Here is a 21701-nt window from a genome sequence, read left to right as displayed (position 1 = left end):
ACATCAAAACAATGTTGATGGATAAATAGCAATAATGGTATGAGCAAAAATATGTATTACTTAAACCGAAACGTATATATTGACTGAATCATATCACCTTCTCAAGGGAGCCAAATTAATTTATTTACAAGCAAACCATGCTGATTATGTCTTTAAAGCTGGACAATGCTCTTTTATAACTCATACAATCACAACTAAAACAATGTAGTCTCAATAAAAAAAATGCTTCTTTTTTTTCAGGAAATGTGGCGTGATTGCTGGTTGCTGAAATGTTGTGAAAGCTGTGATAGAAGCAACATCAAAAGGAGTATAAAAAGTAGGAATAGCAGGATTAAACTGAAGGATGAAATAAATGAAGAAAGCACAATTCATAATATTTGTAGTGTTGTAAAAAGAAAGTCATACTCAGAGTCATTTCATGTAGATTGTAATCTGCAAAGTGACTTGTAAGCTATGCTATCAGCGTCCACAGGCAACACGACAAATATGGCAGGACATCTCCACAGGCATCATAAAGAAGTAGACTTCTGTTAACACAGCCAACTCTTCCGTCCTCACTTAGAGTTAAACTGCAACAAAATTCAATTCGCACTATAGGGGTATTTGTAGCATCAGACATGCAACCTTATTCAGTGGTGGAAAACCCTGGATTAAAGCATTTAATTAGCACACTGGACCCACGTTACGAAATGCCAAGCTGGTCGCATCTTATCATAAAGGTGTTGCCCTCCATGTATGATAATATGAAGGAAAAAGTTATTGGTGGTCTGAGCAGTGCAGATTAAGTGGCTTTAACGACAGATTGCTGGACCTCCAGAGCAACACAGAGCTACATGACCATCACAACTCACTACATTAAGTGTGCACTCCTCACATCTGCTGTAAAGAGTGCACACTGCATTTACAACAAAGAGTCACTAGATGGCAGCTACCCTCTATGACTTCTCTTCTTTTGTTTACAGTTAGTTTTCAACTGACTGGTGACAAGTTAATGTTACATTTATATTGTTAATAAATTATTCAAATTTGACAATAAGGCCTGATTGTGGTACACTGCAAACAAATAATGGAGATTATATCACTCACGTCACCATGTAGACCATCTTTTGAAATAAGAATTAACAAATTAAATGAGTTATCATGGCATAAAACCAATGATCCTAGAATAGACTAGTTCTGTGCTAGAAGAAAAAAAAAAAAAAAAAAAAGATTGAGAATCTAATCGAATCGAGGATTTGGAGAATCGTGACACCCCTTAAATAAATTTAGAGTAAAAACGCAACGATTGCCTTCGTAATGTAGTGGAAGAAGGACCAGCAGAAAATGGAAATAATCAAGTAAAATACAAGGACGTCAAAATTGTACTTTATATCTTAATATTTGTGTGTCTGTGTGCAGACACCAGTAACTCATCAAAATAGGACAAATGAGCAGAAATAAAATCAATACTTGAGCCATAGCCAAGCATCATAAATATCATAATAATCAGTGTTGCAGAGAAGAAACAGAAAAACAAACATCACATATCTTATCTTACTTTATACCCCTGAAACAGTCTGTACCTCTGTAACTTGCAGTATGAATGATGACATGAATGGGACAGAGGAAACAGGAGACCCACTGTGTGGCACTGTGTCTACATGAATACAGCCCACAGAAGTGAAGAGCTGCACTAACACCAACACTCTCTGACCCTCACCTATCTGAATGTGATCCGGCCCGATGTGGAAGGGTGTCATCAGGCCCTCCAGGAAATCTCTGACCCGTCTGAAGTTGGTGCGTCCGATACTCCAGGAGCCGTCCACCAACAGCATGATGTCTGCCGCTGCATCACTGTCACACTCAAATGGTTTCCTTGGAGACATACCTTAATAAACAGAAGCATAAAGCAAATAGTGTTCAGAGTTCAGAGACTTGTTGAGTAGAAGAGCCCTGAAGCTGTTCAGGACCGACACCTTAATAAGTCTCTACTTCAGTACTTTCCTTTCATTTGTCACCCATCTGTACATGAGTGTGTAAATGCATGGCTTCCCACCACGAAACAGATGGCTCGATGCATTTAGGTATGTAGAGACTACGTGTACATGTGTCGACATGGTGCATACAAGAACATGCATGTGAAGTGTGTGTGTTCCCTTGGATTAAGACAGAGAGGACACATGTGCCCTGCAGCCCAACAGGATGGCCTGTCATTATCCTTTCCTCTACCTGACCCTCCCCTGTGTAAACACTGTCATCACAGATCAAACCAACACTCACTGCTCTCAAGCCTCTTGTTCCTTAACTCAGAAGAAGAGCCAAAGATGATGGTGGCCAGACGTTCTTTAAGTGCTGTCATGTTTTGGTTCATTAGAATTTTAGATCAGCGTTAATGTCATGTTTTTCTAACAATGGTTTGCACAGGTTACCTGTCACCGGTTGGGTAATGAAGGGAGTCTTGCGGGGTTTCTCCTCGGCTGCTTTGCCCTGTGCTGTACCCTGCTCCTCCTTATTCTCAGCTTTAGAACGATCCCGCTCTTTTTCTTTCTTCCTCTTCCTCTTCTCTTTGGTGGCTTTCTCTGGGGCCTCATCAGGGAGCTGAGAGGGGGTTTCTGTTGTTGGGGCCTCTGGAGGAGAGAGGTAATGGCAAGCACAAGGGTGGGGTTAAAGTAAGATAAGCAAAGAAAGTTTAGGGGATCAGTTGAGGCTGTACGTGACAGGAAATAAAGTGTTGACATTAGATCCATCTGACTCAAAAGGATCAAAGGGAAAAGTGAGAGAAAACATAATTTCCCTGTTAACACATAAACATTATTGTTTGATGATTCATGGCTTCATCTTTTGACTCCAGTATCAACCATTACTACCAAACCCCCAGGCCCACCTTTATTTTCCTTCCTCAATCTTGTTCCAGCATTTGTTTTCTGTTTTCGGCCTACTGTTGCTAGGCTGTCATTATTGAGTGTGCATTTGTCACAAAACGCTTTGGTGTTGGCATGTGTAAATACAGTCTACCGTACCCACTGTTCACTGGCGCGCTTGTACTATACATGTGTGTTGCTAACATTTTTGGGCCTTGCCCCCTCATGATAGTGTTACACTGACAGGCCATGGAAGATCAGGGCAAAAACATCAAATTTTCCCCCAGAGAGTTCTGTTGGAGGATTTATGTGTACTATCCCAAACAGACTAAAAATGTGGGTGAATACATCTGGACCCGCTCTGGAGTGTTTCTCATCCTATCAATCAAACAGAGAAGGCTTTGTTTTAATAGACTCATGCACTTCTTCAACTGTAGAGATAACATATTAGTTCAGTTCAGTTCAGTTCAGTTCAGACAACTTTATTAGTCCCCAGGGGGCAATTCAGTTCAAGCAGTTCTGGTGTAAAAAAAAAGACAAAACACAAACAACAACCATGGCATAACAACGAGCAGCAGACGACAAACAGGAGTACAATATGCAGATCAGTATCAGTACATATCCCCAGGGGGGCCAAGGCACATAGGCCACTGTCACATAATTGTGTGGAGTGGCACAATTAAATAACAGAGACCAAGAATAAGAATAAAGTAATAATAAATAAATAAGTGGCACATTAAGCTACAAGGACACAAAGTAACAATGTTACAAAGAGTGGCTGCCACTGTCCATGTTCAGGAGCTTAATTGCAGATGGGATAAAGGAATTGGCATACCTATTTGTCCTCCTGATAGGTGCTATAAAACGGCGCCCGAAGGCATCATTGTGAACTCAGAGGACAGTATGTGGCCATACTGGGAAATTATTACTTTAGCTTTCTGAACCACCTGCCTCTCCCACAAGGACCCCAAGTCTCTCTGCTGGACGCCAATTACTTTTGTCCCTTACAGCCATGCCACCAAACCAGCAGATGAAAGATATATTATAGTATAGTATTAAGGGCCATCCACACCAACAATAGCTATAATGATAGCTACAATGATAACTATATATATAACTATCCAGCATCCACACTGATGAATGCCAATGTTCTGTAAACAGTGGTGCAGAGCTCCAGCTGTGTTGGCGGCTTAGGAAAATGGACATTGATGGCTGCATGTCATACAGAGAAACAAGAAACAAAATCAAAACTGAAGGATATGGTTTAACGAAATTCTTCAAAGATGAGAGGAGTTGGTAGAATCTAGCACTCTGTTACAAGAGTTGTTGTCTTTTGAAGACACATTTTATTTATAATTTTGTATGAGTCAACATCAATCATCCGAAAGAGCATCAGTAAGGACAAAACTTCAGACTCCCCATCAGCACGAAAAAACACTTTGTATTAAAACTCAGGCAAAATTACTTTTTTTAATGTATAATTTGCAGCCTGACATTACGTTAATCAAGCATTTAGTAAGTTGTGAATGACGTCCTGTAAATTCAGATGAATTTTGATTGACTGTCAGTGTTTCTATTGTTCATAAAATTGCTCTGAAAGTGGTCCTAAGGACATCGTTCACCACCGTTGTCATTTTTTTAAATTGTTTTAGTAAGCGTTCTTGGTGTGGACAGCCCTTCATTCAAGGATCAACTCAACACACAACGTAGCTGCTTAACTGATGTGAGAAATTGAATGCAACAAAACTTGATGCAGTTGAACTCTTCTTAAACAGACATCTGAATCACTGGCCCTGAGCACTTCTCTATACAGATCGTTCAGTAGCTACTTAGGTCTTATTTTTGGACGGTGGACTAAACTTTGAACAACACACAAAAAGTAGTTCAACCATCTTATTAACCAAATATTTCAGAGACCAGAGCAATGGATTTCTCCCACAGGGGATCAATAAAGCTCCGCAATCAGGCCTCTGACTAAGACAAAAATGATCTTGTCTGACCACTAGACTAATTTGTTAGCATAATACAGCTGTGGCATACTGCCACCAGATTTTGTTTATTTTGATGACTTGTTGCTTTTCCTTAACTGTTATTGAATTTGTGCTTAAATTGAGCTAAAATTATTATTATAATTTCTATATGCTTGGGTGTCTTTTTATGCTCTCACGCTGTACTGGAAAATACTTGCTGATTGTGCTCCTTGCTATAAAAATAAAATTATCACTATCCATATTATTATACAACAAATCAACAACACAGATAATGTAATAAGGTCTGTTGCTTGGAGCAGAATGGATAATTACAGTGTAACAGTTTTACTTTCAATCCCAGACTTGCTACATCTTAGAAGAACCTAATGGACAAATCTCCACATGATTGTCCAGCTCATCTTGAAATCTTATCAGCCAGTGTACAACTATCCCATTTATTTCATGGATGTAGTGTTATCATCTACTATCATGCACTACCTGTAGTAGTAGCAGCGGCAGCAGCTGCAGTGGTGGTGGTGGGGTCCGGATACAAAATCGTTGGTAAGCCCAGGAGAGCCTCTGTTACATCGTCAAGGTCTCCTGACCCTGACCCGCCCGGCAACAGCTTCTTCCTCTGCTCTCGGCTATCGCTGCGGATCATTTCTTCCTCCCGAAGTCCTTCCACTGCAAGACAAAAATGGCAGCTAAGGGAAGTGCAAATTACAGTCATATTAATGACACGAGTACTGACCGACATACAGTACCCATCCATGGCTAATAAAAATCTGTTTGGCTGAATCCAAATGTCCACCCTCACCCACCCTGATGGACAGGCCTGAAGACTACAACAATAACAAGTAGTATGATTAGCTATACTTCTAATATTTCTGTATCATGAATATCAGTGAATATTATTTCGAGCCTACCAATTCAAGTAATGTTTTAATCAAGTAAATGTTTTACACTTTCATAAAAACTCCTGCAAAGTCAAGTGCGTATCAAATTCATTGTGGGTAATTAAATCAGTAAAGTCCGGTGAAGTATGCACCCCAAGCAGACTCTCTGGAAGTTTAGAGAAAGTCTGCATAAGCCTTTGTGTCTGAATGTCATACAGTATGTAAAATGTGTCAATTTGACTAAATTTGTACATAAATCCAATAACTGCAGTTACTACTAACTTTGCAAATTCAGATAATGAATTCCTTTAGCAGGGACTAGGTTAGGTTATTATAACAGAGTATTTGTACTGTGTGGTATTGCTACTCTTACTAAAGTAAAAGAAGTGAGCAGTCTATCTACTACTGATAATCAGACAATGGTCTATGTGTAAACATAAAGTAACAGTGTTTTACAGAGTAACTCACAGTACCACGATATACCCATGATAATGACAGTATGATGATTCTTAGATAAATGATACATTGCAAGACAAACATTTCATAATACATCCGAATACCTGTCTAACTGAAAAACCCCAATAACCATAAAAAGGCTGGGATTAAACTGTAGGGATTACAGTATGTATTTATTCACTGCATTGTGGAGTCTGAGAGGAAACAATAGCTAGTCTTAGCTTAGTGTCACACATGGTGACTGTAACTTGTCCATGTCCATGTGTGCCATCATTCAAATGTTAAATAGCCGTAAACTAGGAAAAGGCTGAGTTGAAATCTTTAAAGGAAGCATAAAACTATGGCTCACTAAATTCATATCAACCTGTGTAATTAAGGTTTACAGAAGATTACAACAAAATAAGTTTTGATAAAAATATCAATATTTTGTGCCAATGTATTAAACATCGTATCGCAGGGGGAAGCAATATAATGTTTTGCTGTATCAAAAAGTGGTATTCCCCTAACTTTTGTGTAAAAGTGCTGCAGGGCTGTCTGAATGCTGATGATGCAACATAATGACTGGACTGTGGATTATTTGGAGAATATCTATTTGCAGACTGGATTCAGCACAAGGTCTGTTTGAGATCAGAGAGACAAAACTGAACATGCTTGGGGTGAAGATAGAGCATGTTTGGTGTATGTTATATCACATCTCTGGCTGTTGGTAAATCATTGTCTGGAATTAACAGACAAGGTCAACAAAAGCAAATTGAGGGTGAAATTTCTAAGTGAGTAAGAATTGCAGCAACATAGCAACCTTCTATCACCAGCTGGAAATAAGCACCGGGCCCAGAAGGGGTTAACGCAGATGGGAAAGGCGAAGACGCATCAGGAAGGAATTCCCAGACTGCAATCATTCCAACCTGACAGCCGGTGTTGGTAATCTCCAAGTTGACAAGTTTTTTCAGATCCGCCTGGACATGCCCAACCCGACACAGTAACCTATAATCACTAGTGCTGTTTGCAGCACAGGCTAAATCCACATATAATCTAACCCAAGAGGAGCCCCAAGAGAGTATCAATCAGAGTGTGACAGCAAAATGTTAAAAGTAAAAGGGGATCGACAGGAAGGAGAGTTGTGATGGGATTCACCGTCACTTTCAGAGGAAGTAACAGTGTTGGAGCCAGAAACAGAGATGTCTGAAATAACCTGAGGGACAATAGGAGTGCAAAAAAAATCACCACTTCCCACACAGAGCCTAATCCCCCAACACAGGTGATTGCTTCATCAAAATGTCCACATACTACTGTTTTCTCCTCAGAAATTACTGGTTTTTACTGGCTTTTAAAGGGTAACTGTGTTTTTCTGAGGGAGTACTTCTCTATATGTATTAAAAAAATAAAGTAGTATAAAGCATTTTGTGGCTCCAGAGGAAGCTGCATGAAATCTGATAAACTGCCTCCAGTGATGCCACTCATCACTCATCATTTTCGACAGTTTCAAGCAGATAGACTATAGGCATATAAATAAATAAACAGGATTATGAAGAAATGTGAGCTCATTCAAACATTAGACATTAAACTCACATTTGTTTAAGTGTTCTTAAAAAGTGCACTTAAACCAGTGTTGGGAAACAGTGAGCATGTGTAGTAGAGGTATAACCTGTGGGTTTTAAAGCGTTTTAAACCTTATTTTGTCACCAAACTTTTTCGGCACTTTTTATCAGATTTGACTTTTGATTCTATACATGCAGTTTTTATGTCCAAGTGAAAGAACTGTGGTGAAAAGACTGGAGGCGATTTTTCATTCAGATTACCCAAGACAGAAATACTCTCCTCTCTTCAAGCTGCTCGTCCTTAAATACAGTCACACAGTGTGGGTAGAAAGACTTAACAGACTGTGTCATTCTGCTGGTGAGGTCGCCTTTGTGAGCCACAGAGAAACAAGTGTTGGTGGGCAGATTTACAACCCAGGAACACACTTAGCTCATGTAAGTATACACAGGAAGTTCAAACGCAACCCACATTCAGCCTGTAATCTGGTTTGAGTAGAATTTATACCCACTCATTCTGTGTGTCTGTGCTTGTATATCCACTTGGTAAGATGGGCTGGGTGCTTGGAGGAACCACTGCAAACTCCAACAAAGAGTCAACAGAGTCAACAGCAGGGCCGATGGAATTTTTTTTTTTTTTATCTCTCGTCAGTGTTGTACATCACATCATGCCTGTGGAGTTTTATGTCCCCTCTTCTGCGTAATCCCACAGAGAACTGTGTACTAAGGACTGTAGCTTGTGTTGTGAATTCCACTTAATCAGAATTGAAATCAATGGATCGTAGATAAATTCAAATAATGATACCAGATGGCCTATATCAATATGCAGTCCCTCTCGCTCATACACATGAACAACCTACCTCAAACCTCTTTCTCATTCCATACCCTATGTCTATTTCTTTCCAGTGCTTCATGTTTCTGCTGTCTGCCTTTCATTTCTGCTCACTGCACAAAACAGCGTCTTACTTTTTCCTGCTTCACAGTACATTGAGCACTGCCACTTAGATTACCATCACTGTCTGACATAGCTGAATCTGCTATCAAGGGTATATACATACAGAAAGGAAAGGGTTTTTGTTCCTTTCTGCTCACCTGGGGTGCTTTATGCTTTAATGATACATTTAATTTTAGGAAATGAGCCTTTAGTAAGCTCTTAAAGGTAATTTGTTCTCTTTGTACTCAACGACCTCCCTCCATCTCTAATTTCCTCTTTCTTCTCATCTAACCTTTCTAATTTCTCCCATTCCCTCCGCTGCGTTTCTTACTGGTGAATCGTCGTTTTGCCAGAAGTTTCTCTGTAGTCCCATTGAGCACAAGGACTTGGAGGGCGTATTCCTGACTGGCGTCCAGTCCAGCCACTGTCGCCCGGCCCCGTGTGGTGGTCAGCATCAGCTCTGGCTGTGGCACCTCTGGAAAAGATGAGAACTTTGGTTGAGCAATGACTGCCTGGGTACAATACAGGATGAAGTCTAAAGGGAATGTCATGGATCCTGATTTCACCTCAGATCTTTTTTTAACACAAAAGCATCAGGAATACACTGGAGAAAGTCTGTATTTTACTTGAGTTAACCTTGTTACCATTACAACAAACACTGGTAGGAAGCAGGACGGACAACACAGCACACCACAGCACACTTACAATGTCTGATGATTGAAAAGTGTTATTTACAGTACATTTTCATCTCCTTTGTGATGTCCGTCCTCACTCTCTGACTCTTTCCCGAAAGTTTTAGCAATAGGCAACGAGATGAAGAGCACAGTAATCTTGAGTAAACTTGTGGATTTTTCAAGGTTTGAACATTGTTGAGAACATTTGGGACAATGTAAGTACATTACTCAACAATATAAATAATAAAGGTCTAGTCATTTTAAGATATGTTTATGCAAAAATCTTACATATTATATCTGTAAGTGCCCTACTAGATTATGCAAATTATTCCCAGTAATAGTTGTATTAGACTGGACAAAAACCTGAGAAGTCTAAACAGTGAAACATGGAGTGCATCCTTATGTCCATGTACATAAACCCAATTTAAAACAAAAATGAAAGTCTTAGTTTTCAGTATCTGCTGTAATCCCTCTCCACTCCATCTGGTCCTCAACTTTTTTTCCCCCTATACAAATGATACACCGCTTCCTATTTTGACCGCCACATGACAGATGTATGTTGAAACCTGCTATTCTTTTTAATGTATTTTCCAGAGTGGCACCCTAAACTTCAATTCTTATGTTGGACTGAATTCTTCCTCTAAGCCCCCCTATGTCTTTTTTAGACGTGCCTGGGCATAGCTGCATAGTGTGGAATGGGAGATAAGCAGTGACAGGGAAAAAACAATGTTATGGAAGAAATTAAAGGGGCCGGAAGAATCACAGATATGAAGGAGGAGGGGAGGAGAGGGAGCCGCGTTCTTATCCAAATCATCACCTGTGAAGCAAGAGAGCTGACACGTTTGTGGCAGTGCTGAGATGAAAAGCACCTTCACACCACGTTTTTTGTGCTGTTTCAAGCTAGAGGAGGAGGAATCAAGGCTTGCACTCAAGAATATCCATTTGATGACAGACTTCTATTAATGGAGGAAAAAGGATGCACTTCAACTTGTCTCTTTTGAAACAAATACAGTATTTTTTGGTCTGTCTTTTAACTAGTTTTAACACAACAGCATACAGGTTTTTCCAGAACATGAAAGGTTATCGTGCCTTTTGAAGGGGTATACAGCAAGTCACGCAGCATTTTATCTGATGTTGCAATCTTTTCTTCTTTCCTATGTTTCTTTTCTTTGTTGCTACCTGAGCCAACGGCAGAGACACTCCTGCTTATGATGGCAGTCATGATTCCAAAACTGAAGAAACCAAGACTGTGTCTCAAATAAAATAGAGGACGGGAAATGTGCAGAATTGAGAAGATAGGGAGAGATTTCAGACACAGCCAAAGAATTTACCTGACAAATCAGTGCTCATGATTATCAAATCTCTTAAAGAGGGAATCTTTTTCTAATAGACTCAAAAAGAGTGACACATTTCTAGGCATAAATAAAGTAAATGCATACTGTCTACTTCCTTTGGAAAGTAATCCTGTCTCCACCATGATCTAGTAGTCTAATAGTTTTGTGTGTGTGTCTGTGTAAGTGTGCGTGTGTGTGTGTAGTTAAGGGAATCACAACAGAAATTTCCTTATACAATATATATATATATAATTATATCTTGTGTTGCATTATGACAAATTAATCCTGATTCTTAAACCTTATAAAACCATTGAGTTGAAACTTGTATCCAATACTACTTTTCCACCAAAATTAGCGGGACTACACAGGTTTTTTAAACGCAGGTACACCTGCTAAAAATCGACTATTGACCCACTTCCCACAGGCAAGGCAGCCCGTTTGTGATTTTTATGTGAAGCTTCACGTTGTACAGTACGTCACTGACATCATGTTTCATGTCATGAATGCGCCATAAATAGTTGTAACAGAGGAGAAAACAACAACAGACCCATTGTGAAAGAAACGCCTGTTAAACAGTGGATAAATTATTTGGAGCGTCACAACCCCTGTGAAATGACTCATTTCACTGTCATAATTTGAGCCATTTTGCACACAAAAGTCTGATCTTAACGGGTTCAAGTGGGATTTTTGACCAGTGGAAAAGGGGTACAATATTCATTTAATTACCTCCACCAAGGAGATCATGTTTTTAGCTGTGCCTGTGCTTTGTTTTTCGGTTTGTCAGCTGGACTACACAAAAACTACTGAACAGATTTCCACAAAACTTGGACGCAGAATAGACCTCATTAATTTTTTCAACATTTTCTTCATCTTTCTCAGGGAAAAATACATGGATCTTGATTTTAGAAAAACGGTATTTAGGTGGCTGGTATCTCTGAATGAGTACAATTTGATCTGAAGAGCTCAAATGATTGTTAAGCAGTTGTGGGTGCTTTAGAATTTAGAGTGATACAGGGCTAGTTTGATATTAGATTAGGCCTGATTGAATTAAGGGGGACTTTTGGACCTTGCTCTCTACTGAGTGTCATTCAAGTTCAACAATGATTATTCAGAACCATTACACAGCAAGAGGGCTACAGTAAGAAAAGCCTGAAGCAGTTGAACACATAAAAGTATGGTTATTTTAAAGCTGTGCCACTGAAGGCCTCTGATTGAACTGTAATTTGAAGTAAAATTGAGGTTCAGAGCATTTATGACACAGCCTCCACCATCTTTTCATCATATGAGTCATTGCTCTGAATCAGACAATCAAAGAAAAATGACCACCCACTGCACCCAGGTTTATACAGACCTGCGAGTCTATTCATAACCCACCAATTCATTGCTTTTACTTGAAGAGGTCATTATACTATTTGATTTGGGAACCTGGCAGGGATTTTCTCTAGTGCTGGGAAGTTCTTCACGGTATACAATGTTGTCCTTCTGCTTTTGCTCCTACCATTTGAGTTTATCATATTAATCCACTTCCTGATTTTGGTTATTTTATTCATTGTTTTCATTACTTCTGTTCTTTAGTTATTTGTTTCAAATTGTTTAACTATAAATGCCATTTATTTCGTTTGTCCTGTACAATTTTGCTTTGTTTTGTCAAAGCACTTTGTAAACTGTGTTTTTAAAAGTGCTATAAAAAATAAGGTTTATTATTATTATTATTTTTATTATTATTATAATATATGTGACTTTTGATTCTTTGAGTTGAGTTGCACATTTTTTAGGCGACAAGAGTGTCGGGCATGCCTACTGGATCTGTGGGAATATAGTGGATGTAAACCAATTTATGATTTATTTTCCTTTAAAAATATGCAGTATCAGCCACATAAAGCTGATAACTTATGCCACGATTAAGTGGTTTATCTTCCATACTGTGATAATTGTATTGAATTGAACAGCCAACACACACAGTAGATACTAAAAGTCACTCAAAACAAACCAAACTTTAGCAACGAGTGCACCAAACTCCACAGACAGCCAGGTATAGTATCCCGAGGCTAAGGAGCACTCAGCACATCCTCCAAGTGGTTTCCTGGCATACCTGTGCAGACCCGGTACATACAGAATAGAAAAAAAGTCTGCAAAATATTAGTTGATTAATTTTTTGCCAGCACTAACTTGCCCATTCCATTCCTATTCAACCACAAGAGCATTAATGAGGTTGTGCATTGATGTTGGGTGATTAGGCATGGCTCACATGTGACTTTCTCATTCATTCCAGTGGTGTTGGTTGAGGTTGATGTCAGGGCTTTGTGAGTTCCTTCAGACAAAACTGAAAAAAAAATTACTTCTTAATTACTTTGTTTTGTGCAGGGTGTCATTGTCATGTTGAAAGAAGAAAAGGCCTCCCCCAGACTGTTGCTATACTGTTGTGTGAAACACTATTGCACGCTGTAGCATTTAGATTTTTTTTTTTTAGGCCATACACAAAGGTACGTGGACAAGGGAGTACAGATAATTCGGCACATACACTGTATCTTACACAAATATTGTACAAGTATAATGCATTATCACTTTAGACGAGTGGCATGACAAATCAACATGGGAGTGAAAATCAAAAATGAAAACCCCAAAAACCCCAAATGTGGGGCTAGTGAAGCAAGGCAAATCAAAATACTCAACAACAGGGGTGTATCAGTACGTGTATTTGTCCCTGCATGCACTCTTACGAAAGAATACGTCTGACTGTCACGCTATGGCAAGAGCATAGAGTATGTCAGTGGGTGAGAGAATAACCATTCTGATCGACGCTTCAGTCCAGTAAGTGGGAGTAATGCACCAAAAAGCTGTTTTCCAGCCGCTATTCAAAATCAAAGCAGACGATAATACAACAAATCAAGACGAAGAAGTGAACATGATTGACTATGGAGTGCTGCAGAAAGAGTCCTAAAATCCTGAAATAAGCTAGCATTTTTGCACATCCGGTTCCCTTGCAAATAATGGTGCGTTCCATTGTACTCGGAACTCTGAAAAAAAAAAAACGACCACCGACACGGAAAAGTGCAACGGAACAGCCATCCAAGTTGGAATTCCAAGTCGGTGACTCGGGCAAGATCTGCATAGCTCGAGCTCGCTGACAAATACAAAGATGACATCACGGCAGTATGGCGACGGACATAGTAAACAATTACTTTTTACCTCTTCGTCAATTTTTACCTCATATAGTGTTTGCTTGTGAAACGTGCAGTAAATACAATTTGTAGTTGTCGCTTTCACTTTCATTCAGTTAATCTGTGCGCAAACAGAAGACTTTGATAGTCTGGGTTAGGAGCCAGAACGCTTTTTGATTGAAAGTCGGAAATACTCAATCAGAAATTCAGAATTCCGACTTGCAGTAAAACGCACAATAAGGTCTATGGTTACCACAAGGCCAAGATATTTTTAATGTTTTGTTCTACAACATAAAATACGTCTGTAAATATTCCACCTTGAATTATGAAGTGTTTCGGTATGTAAAAAACAGCGGTTGCTAACAAGTGGCTAAATGACCGCAGGGACATCAAACGTCATCACACCGAAAACGAAGACTCATCTACTCACTAGTCCGTTTTTACAGGGTGACTTTAGTTTCAAACTATTCATACTTGAACTTGTAGATTGATCAATTTATACTTAGTTGGCAATAGTGTAGTAGAAGGTTTATTGGTGGTGATTGTGAATTCACACGACTGCATTGTAGTTTGTCCAAAGCCTAATGTCAGCTTTTTACATCTGGAGGTTGCATTAATGCTTCAAAAATCATTATAGTGGGGTTCAACTGTGAAGATTATCTTGCTAAAAAAAACATGCAAGTATCATAATCATGTGGTTGCTCTACAACAATCCAAAATCCAATTGAAAAATCCCATAAGGTTTTGTCGAGGGAACCAGGGCGATGCTAACTTCCCTTTTGCACTCTGAACACTACGGTCATTTCAAATGACACACTGGAGAAATAGGACTAGTCTTTCAAAGCAGCTGTGTGGGAATATTTAAGACGAGTGGAAAGACGTTGAACACACTAAAAAACAAAACAGTACAACAACTTCTCCCTGCTGCTTTGCCTCTAAATGAGAACACTGACATTACCGAAGCACTTGGCATTTACATTATATCTACATCTGTTTATTATCAGCCCTACATAAAAATATGACCTACGAGAGAGCAGGGCTTCAGACTAATTTTTTTACATCGGTTGCACTGGTGCACCTTACATTTTCATTTAGGTGTACCACCCAAAAATTTAGGTGCACCCAATAAAACATTATAATTTAACTTCTTAACAAATTGTGTAAATGATGGTAAACAGGACTGATGATGAAAACAGTCGCACCCTGGAGCCCTGGAGAGTGTATGTTCACTGTTTACTGCTCAATGCTAACTATCTCAGATGGAACTGAGCACTGTTACACCCCTTCTGAACAAACATTGCTTGCTTCCTCAAATGTATAGAATAATTTCTTGCACAACTCCAAAGTATCATATATCTTGTGATATCTACTTATTGTAAATACTTAAGTGATTGTTCTCAACACTTGACCAGAGGCTGGGAGGTCTCACCTGAGATGGGTCTCACTCGGACCTTGTAGCCCTGAACGGGTCCATCAGCCTCCTTCCATTTCATCTGCAGTCTGTCCTCAGACAGGACCGTCAGCTTAAGACGACCTTGATATTCACAGAGACAAAAATGACAGGTTTTAAAATGTATATGTGTGCATGAGGGCTAGTGAAGGATTTGAGTTGAGAGAGAGAAGAGAGAATGACAGTTGCAGACTTTTCAAAGATCAAAGAAACAAGCTGTGAAACTGTCTTCATTCAGTTTCACTCACTTCCTTCTCCAAAAATAAAATCCATGTCTTGTTTCTACTTCATCTACATAATTTCCACCAGGGATTTCCCCACAAGCAGTGTCTTTCATGTCTCTATCCTCCCGCCCTCCATCCATCCCTCTCTACAGCTGCCTCTTCATCCATCAAAGCATGCCCTGTCCTCTTGTCTGGTATAGAAACAGGAACAGGACGCTGGTCGGGGACTGGAGGGTTAAAGGTCATGTCAGAGGAACGTCACAGAGTTACAGTGTACAGGGTTTTGTATGTAGTATGTAGCAGGGTAAAAGATGGAGAGGAAGATGAGGGGGGTGGGAGAAAACGGAAGCAAAGAAGACATGAACAGCATGAATCACAGAACTTTGTCTTCATTGCTTCTGTGGACGTATGACCCTCAGCACTCAACAGATCCTGACAACATGTATGTATGTATATGTGTGTGTCTATATATTTGGGCCAGGGGCCTCTGGAGGGTCCTCATCTTCTTGGGTGCCTGACAGAGGATCAGATAGTGACTGATGGGGATTTAGAGAGACTGAGGTCAAGGTCCAACAGACCCACTAACAAAAACAACTTTTCCACACAAGCAGGCAGACATTCAGACAAGAGGAGTAGTTGTGTTGTACTCCCTGATTTATTGGATAAGAGCAGCTGGTCATGGCCATCATCTTTTGTTCAGTGCTGAAATAATAAGCCCTTTGAGTCTTGCAGATTGTTTCTTTTATGAAATGTAGGATAAAGTAACCATGAAAGACAATATATAGATTACGAAATTATACAAAAGCATGCCTTTTGCAGCAGTAAAATATATATATATTAAAAAACAGCATAGTAATTAAATATGTATTATTATTGATATTCAAATGCTATTCAATTGCCAAGTGGTGTAGCCTGTGGATCAGTATGAGTGAGTGTTTCAGTAGCTTGTTCATATCCAAATGAATTCTGACATATATGGTTACAGGCTTTGTCCACTGGAATTCTTCCAAGATCATTTTCATAATCTTAACCTGCACAAACATTTGTGAGAGCTGATCATGAGCGTAATCAACCTAAAACTGCCATAGGTTTCATTCACAAAATGTCATTAAAAAGTAAAAACAGTCCTGCCATCATAAATCAGCAGGCCAAAATAGCAAGTTTAGCAGTCTCAGTTAAGTAGTGTTAGAGGATCCAGAACACTTTAAAAATACAATACTACAGCTGTCAAAAACATGTCATCAGAGCTTGACTACAACAGTCACAGGCATAAAGAGGGATGATTTGACACGACGGCTAAAATCATCTTTATAAAGCAAAGTGCCCCATGACAAATATGAGAGGCGGTCAAAAGAATGTGAGAGTCACAGAGATTTCTGTCTTCCTGCAGCTACTGAAGTGTAAATGTTGCTGTTCTGAAATGTGTCAATAAAAATCATAAAATCTTAAAACACCACAATGACGATGGTCCATAAACAGAATATTTATTTTGCACTGGGTTTGGTTTGGTTATATATTATACATCACATTATTTTGGTATCATGTTTAAACTCTGAGTAATACTGGTATGACAGATAATTCTAAATATGTGTACAAGAAAATTGGAAAAGTAATATGTCCGTACCAGTGTTTCTTGCATGAAGCCAATTGTATTGTATAAGCTTGAAATGCCTCGCCCCTGTATAATGGACACACAACGGTTTACTCAAAAGTGGCCAAATAAACTTGATTTTGGACTCTTTTTCATAATTTTGCATCATCATCATCATCGACAGCTGTTGAGTCACACAACTGATTGTTAGCAGAGAGAAATGTAAGCTTAATGCCATTGACTCTACTTTTATAGTTTAATTGTTGACTTTTCTTAGGGAACTATATTGTGGATAATTAACATGATAAAAAAAATTGTGAATGCAAATACTGAGGCTAAAAATACACACAAAGAGTGTGGATACTGGTATTAAAATACATAAAATCATCCAATTGTGTTATATGTCAGGACATTTCGGCTGCTAACCTTACTAGTTACAATTAAACATTTTCCTATATGATACAGGTAGCTAAAAAGCTAGCATCGCTTCTTTTTACAAGAAGAATAAAGCTATTACAATGCTACATTACGATTTATTTTCATAATATCTCACATTTCATTTGTGAGATTTCTTAACATTGTGTACACTGGTTACAGTTATAAAAAATAAATGTCTTTGGGACACGACTAACTAACATTGCTAAAAGTCTGTCTCACGTCTTTTTCAAGGAATAATATAGTGGTATATTTACCACCACCTTTACACCATAAAAGGCAAAAATAACAAAGTAGTTGCTTATGTGTCATTTTATTAATTATAACATTAGCCAAACATAGACCCTAAGAGATACTTACCACCAACGGCTAACTGCAATGCAACACATAATCATCTCTTGCCTGGCAGGTTATATACTCTCCTGTTAGTAGTAATCAAATAGTTATAATAGTCATGAAAGACAGTCTACCTTGGCCATGGACCCCTGAGGACAACAGCAAGAGGACACTGAGCAGGAAACACAGCATTAGCCAGAAAGATGATGGTGAAGAATGGAGGTGAGGAGACATGAGTTTAGCCTAGAAACATAGAAAACAATGCTATGAATATTCATATCCTTATTCATTTTTGTATTCATTAATATTAAATAGCTAAGTAAATAAAAAAACAACAAACACTGCCAAAACCAAGAAGGTAACCCAATGTAATACAGCAAGGATACCATAAGATGTGACTGGCTTGTGTTTGAAAACCTCATACCTCCTGTCAATAGACAGAAATGAATTGGCAACAATCTGTTTTGTTAACTGAGTCACAATAGATTATATATTTGCAGCTTATTTTTATTCCATGAGAGCAGACTGAATATCTTTGGATTTTTGACTGTTGGTCAGACCAAATAAGGAATTTGAATATGTCAAGTTGAAGCATTAATCATTATATGTTGACAAATACGTATACTGTATAAAAGAAATGATCAAGTAAATAATCAGCAGGTTAACTGACCATGAAAATAATGAAAAATGGTGCATTTTTGAAAAGAAACAGGTTCCAAGCCATCGTGACAGGCTGCACTTAAAATCTTTTAGTAAAATTTAATTTTGGCAAAAATAAAAATTAACTGGCACCACGAAATGTAACCCGTCACCTTTTCCCATGGGAACTCTTTTATGGCCGACACAGACCACAGGTGCTCCCGTGCATGTCCCCATTACAGACCCTCAAACTTCACACAGCTAATGACATACACAGGGCTGTAATATTAACAAACACGCAGCACTTTAAGAGGCCATAAAACTAACACGCCTCTGTCTGAGGGCCAACAGTGAACAGTACACAGTGTGCACATACTGCTAAATAAAATGTTTGATGCATATTCTCTCAAAGAATAACTGCAAGACTGTCATGAATAGAGAGGTTAAATGACAACAGTTGATTTTTATATTTCAAAGGCCTGACTCAAACAAAATAAAGCAAAATGTACTCCATTAATTTGAAATACACAGGAAAATCACTGTAAAATGATTATAAACTGTGTAGGCAGAAGCTCTTTAGAACACAAGGGCAAAAACTCTGACATTTGTTCTTGGTGAATGAGAACATTGTTCAAGAAAATGCAGACAGAACAAAGCTACAGTTAACTGTCTGCTAGTTCAGCTATCATACAGGAGTTCAGACCAGTGACAGTGGGCGAACAGAACTAAGGATGCAGCGGTATACCAGTTTTGACGTGGTATCAAAATTGACCGTTATCATTCTGTGTTCCTTTTTCTTATTTAAGGTATTGAATTCTGCTATATATAAAACATATATATTACATTATATTATATATTATATATATTTCAAGTTTATATGCAGTTCTTTTAAAGGCCATTGTAAGTGAAAATAATAATAATGAAATATTAAAGGGACAATCAAGGACAGGTGATGAGAAATACAACACTAAACAGCTTTAATGACAACATGAAAAACACTGTGTGCCTGTAAAAACTCTTTCATGTCATGGCACAATATAGAATAATTTAGTTTGAAAATGTTTGATTTTTCAAAAGACAACATTTAATTTGTACTATCAGTCAAATGCTTGATGTTTTGCTTTAAATGTGTATATTCATGAGTTCCTGTCTGAGCTTTCGACTTGTATTTTAGATTTACCTCAAAAATGGACAGGCCACCCCTGAAGAGAGTTGAAGAGACCCTGACTGCCTGAAGGCTTTTCAGACCAACTGATATACAGCCACAATGTGCAGTATGTGACGTGACTATATTGCTCTTTTTTTGTTTCTCACGTTTCACATGTACCTGCATGCCTAAGCGTTGCCAAGTCGGAGTTTAAACTTGAGCCGTATGTTGTGCATACCACTCTGCCTGACAGACAGACAGACAGACAGAGAGGAAAAGATGTGTATTGTTATGAAATACTTGTGGAAATGTTGAGAGGTTACATAAGCGAAAGAAAAAAATGTAAAGAAAACACACGTCACTTTGGAATTAGCTGCCTCTGCCAGTTTTACAACGTTTTGAGTCACCTGAATGTTTTGAATAAACTCACACGAGTATACACAATTGACTAACTGTAACAATTGGTAATTTAGAATCATTAAATTCCCAATTAAGTTGATTGTTTTAGTGCACTGATGTCCTCTTGAACAATAAAGTTTATTGTTGAACTGTGAAATATCCTGCCTTCCTTGCATATCTGTGTCACACGTGTTTGACAACCACATATGAGAGATCATTGCAAAAAATGTGTGTGTATTGGCCGATATATGATTATCAGAACTATTTACTCCCTCAGTATCAGTATTGGCATTGGCCCCAAAAATCGAGTAGGCCTATAGGTCGGGCTCTACTTTTATTTACTAACATTTGAAAGTGATGTTGGTGTGATTTCTCATGCTGTGCATCTGTAGATGGCAACACTGAAGTGAAATTAAAGTGATCAAGTCAATGTCATATGGCTTAACTACCCTTGGAGTGACCTCACCTGGGAATAAAAGACAATACCATAAACTAGTTTGAACTCACATGACCTTTTAAGTACCCAGGTGACCAAAATGTGCAAAACTGGACAAGTTTTAGAGTGGTGTGAGTGTGGTGAATACAGTTGACATCAGCATCTCTTCGTTTGTATTTTTTACATAAGACATGGCCACATATAGTACAGACACTTTTAAGAAGTACGAAAGCGATGTCTTGCAGACACCCACTACAAAGTGATTAACATTAATAAGCAGATAAAGGCAGATGAGCAACACAGCACAGTTGTACAAACTTAGAATGATCTTTTCCATAAGTGAATAAACAAGCTGTTCTCAGAGGAAAATAATGTCCCAGAACACTGTTTGAAGCTAGAAAGGTGTCAGGGTCCGCCACATATAAACAAAGTAAAACAGTATATATTGTGTTGTCCTTTAAGGTCAGTTTGTTTATTCCGTCATGAAAACAAAGAGAGTTTGTTTATTTAGTTTGTTTAAAAATCTCAGTCAATGAAGATCTTTGTCTTCTGATGAACATGTCTTCCCCAGGACTACATAGTGCTCCTTTAATAACTGCGTACATCACACTGTTGACAATGGCTAACTACAACGTGTAAAAGGCGGGCTATTTTAATGGTATTGTGGAAAGATTTTAATCAATAATTATTGTTATATACTGCCAATTATTTTCTATGTGTATACATTTCGCAAACAAGCAGCAGTTGAACTTCCTCGGGTTTACAACAGTTTCGAACAATGGACGGCAACTAGACCCGCAACATCTACTGTTAGCTTGTGTTTTGTCGTCATTTACCTGAGAGCACACAGTGAGGACCGGTAATAAACCTGCTGTCCACAGTGATACAGCAACTTTGTCTGTCCAGGTGAGGTCTTACCTGGCTGTTCGGTGGGTCAACGTTATTCCTTCACAGACTCCTCACAGCATTCCAGAGGTGGGATGTCAACACGCGCCAGTTCCGCTAAACTGTGAGAGCAGCTCCTCTCATCAGGTTGTGTCTGAGCTCCTCCGCCTGAAACCCGAGAGTAAGGCCCTCCTGCTGCTCCGGCCTGGGCGTGGCACTGCGGGGAAGGTTATAAAGTCCTCCGCAGAGCAAACTGGGCCAGGACAAGTGCAGCACACACTGACTGAACACACCATTATACCTGCCCCAGAGGGGTTTATATATCACCTGACTAGAGTACAACCTCTGCTACAGTAGAT

General features: G+C 38.8%; 1 protein-coding gene across 2 annotated transcripts in view; it reads right to left on the bottom strand.

Annotated features, from left to right (window-relative positions):
- The window catches only part of LOC311265091 (collagen alpha-1(XX) chain-like), a 43377-nt gene extending 21912 nt beyond the window's left edge, over positions 1–21465 (bottom strand). For both annotated transcript variants that reach the window (XM_084366425.1, XM_084366426.1), the window contains exons 1-7: positions 21376–21465; positions 17971–18079; positions 15230–15334; positions 8963–9106; positions 5309–5494; positions 2409–2606; positions 1700–1867 (exon numbers count right to left, since the gene is read on the bottom strand). In XM_084366425.1, coding sequence (XP_084222551.1) covers positions 1700–1867; positions 2409–2606; positions 5309–5494; positions 8963–9106; positions 15230–15334; positions 17971–18070 — 901 coding nt within the window. In that variant the 5' untranslated portion in view covers positions 18071–18079; positions 21376–21465. The remainder of the gene's footprint in view (positions 1–1699; positions 1868–2408; positions 2607–5308; positions 5495–8962; positions 9107–15229; positions 15335–17970; positions 18080–21375) is intronic.
- Positions 21466–21701: the final 236 nt, after the last annotated feature.

This window comes from Pagrus pagrus, assembly GCF_965226575.1.
Source record: "Pagrus pagrus genome assembly, chromosome: 11".
In the NCBI taxonomy this organism is placed as follows: Eukaryota; Metazoa; Chordata; class Actinopteri; order Spariformes; family Sparidae; genus Pagrus; species Pagrus pagrus.
Note: the sequence above shows the minus strand (reverse complement) of the source record. Positions and strands in the feature narration are given on the sequence as shown.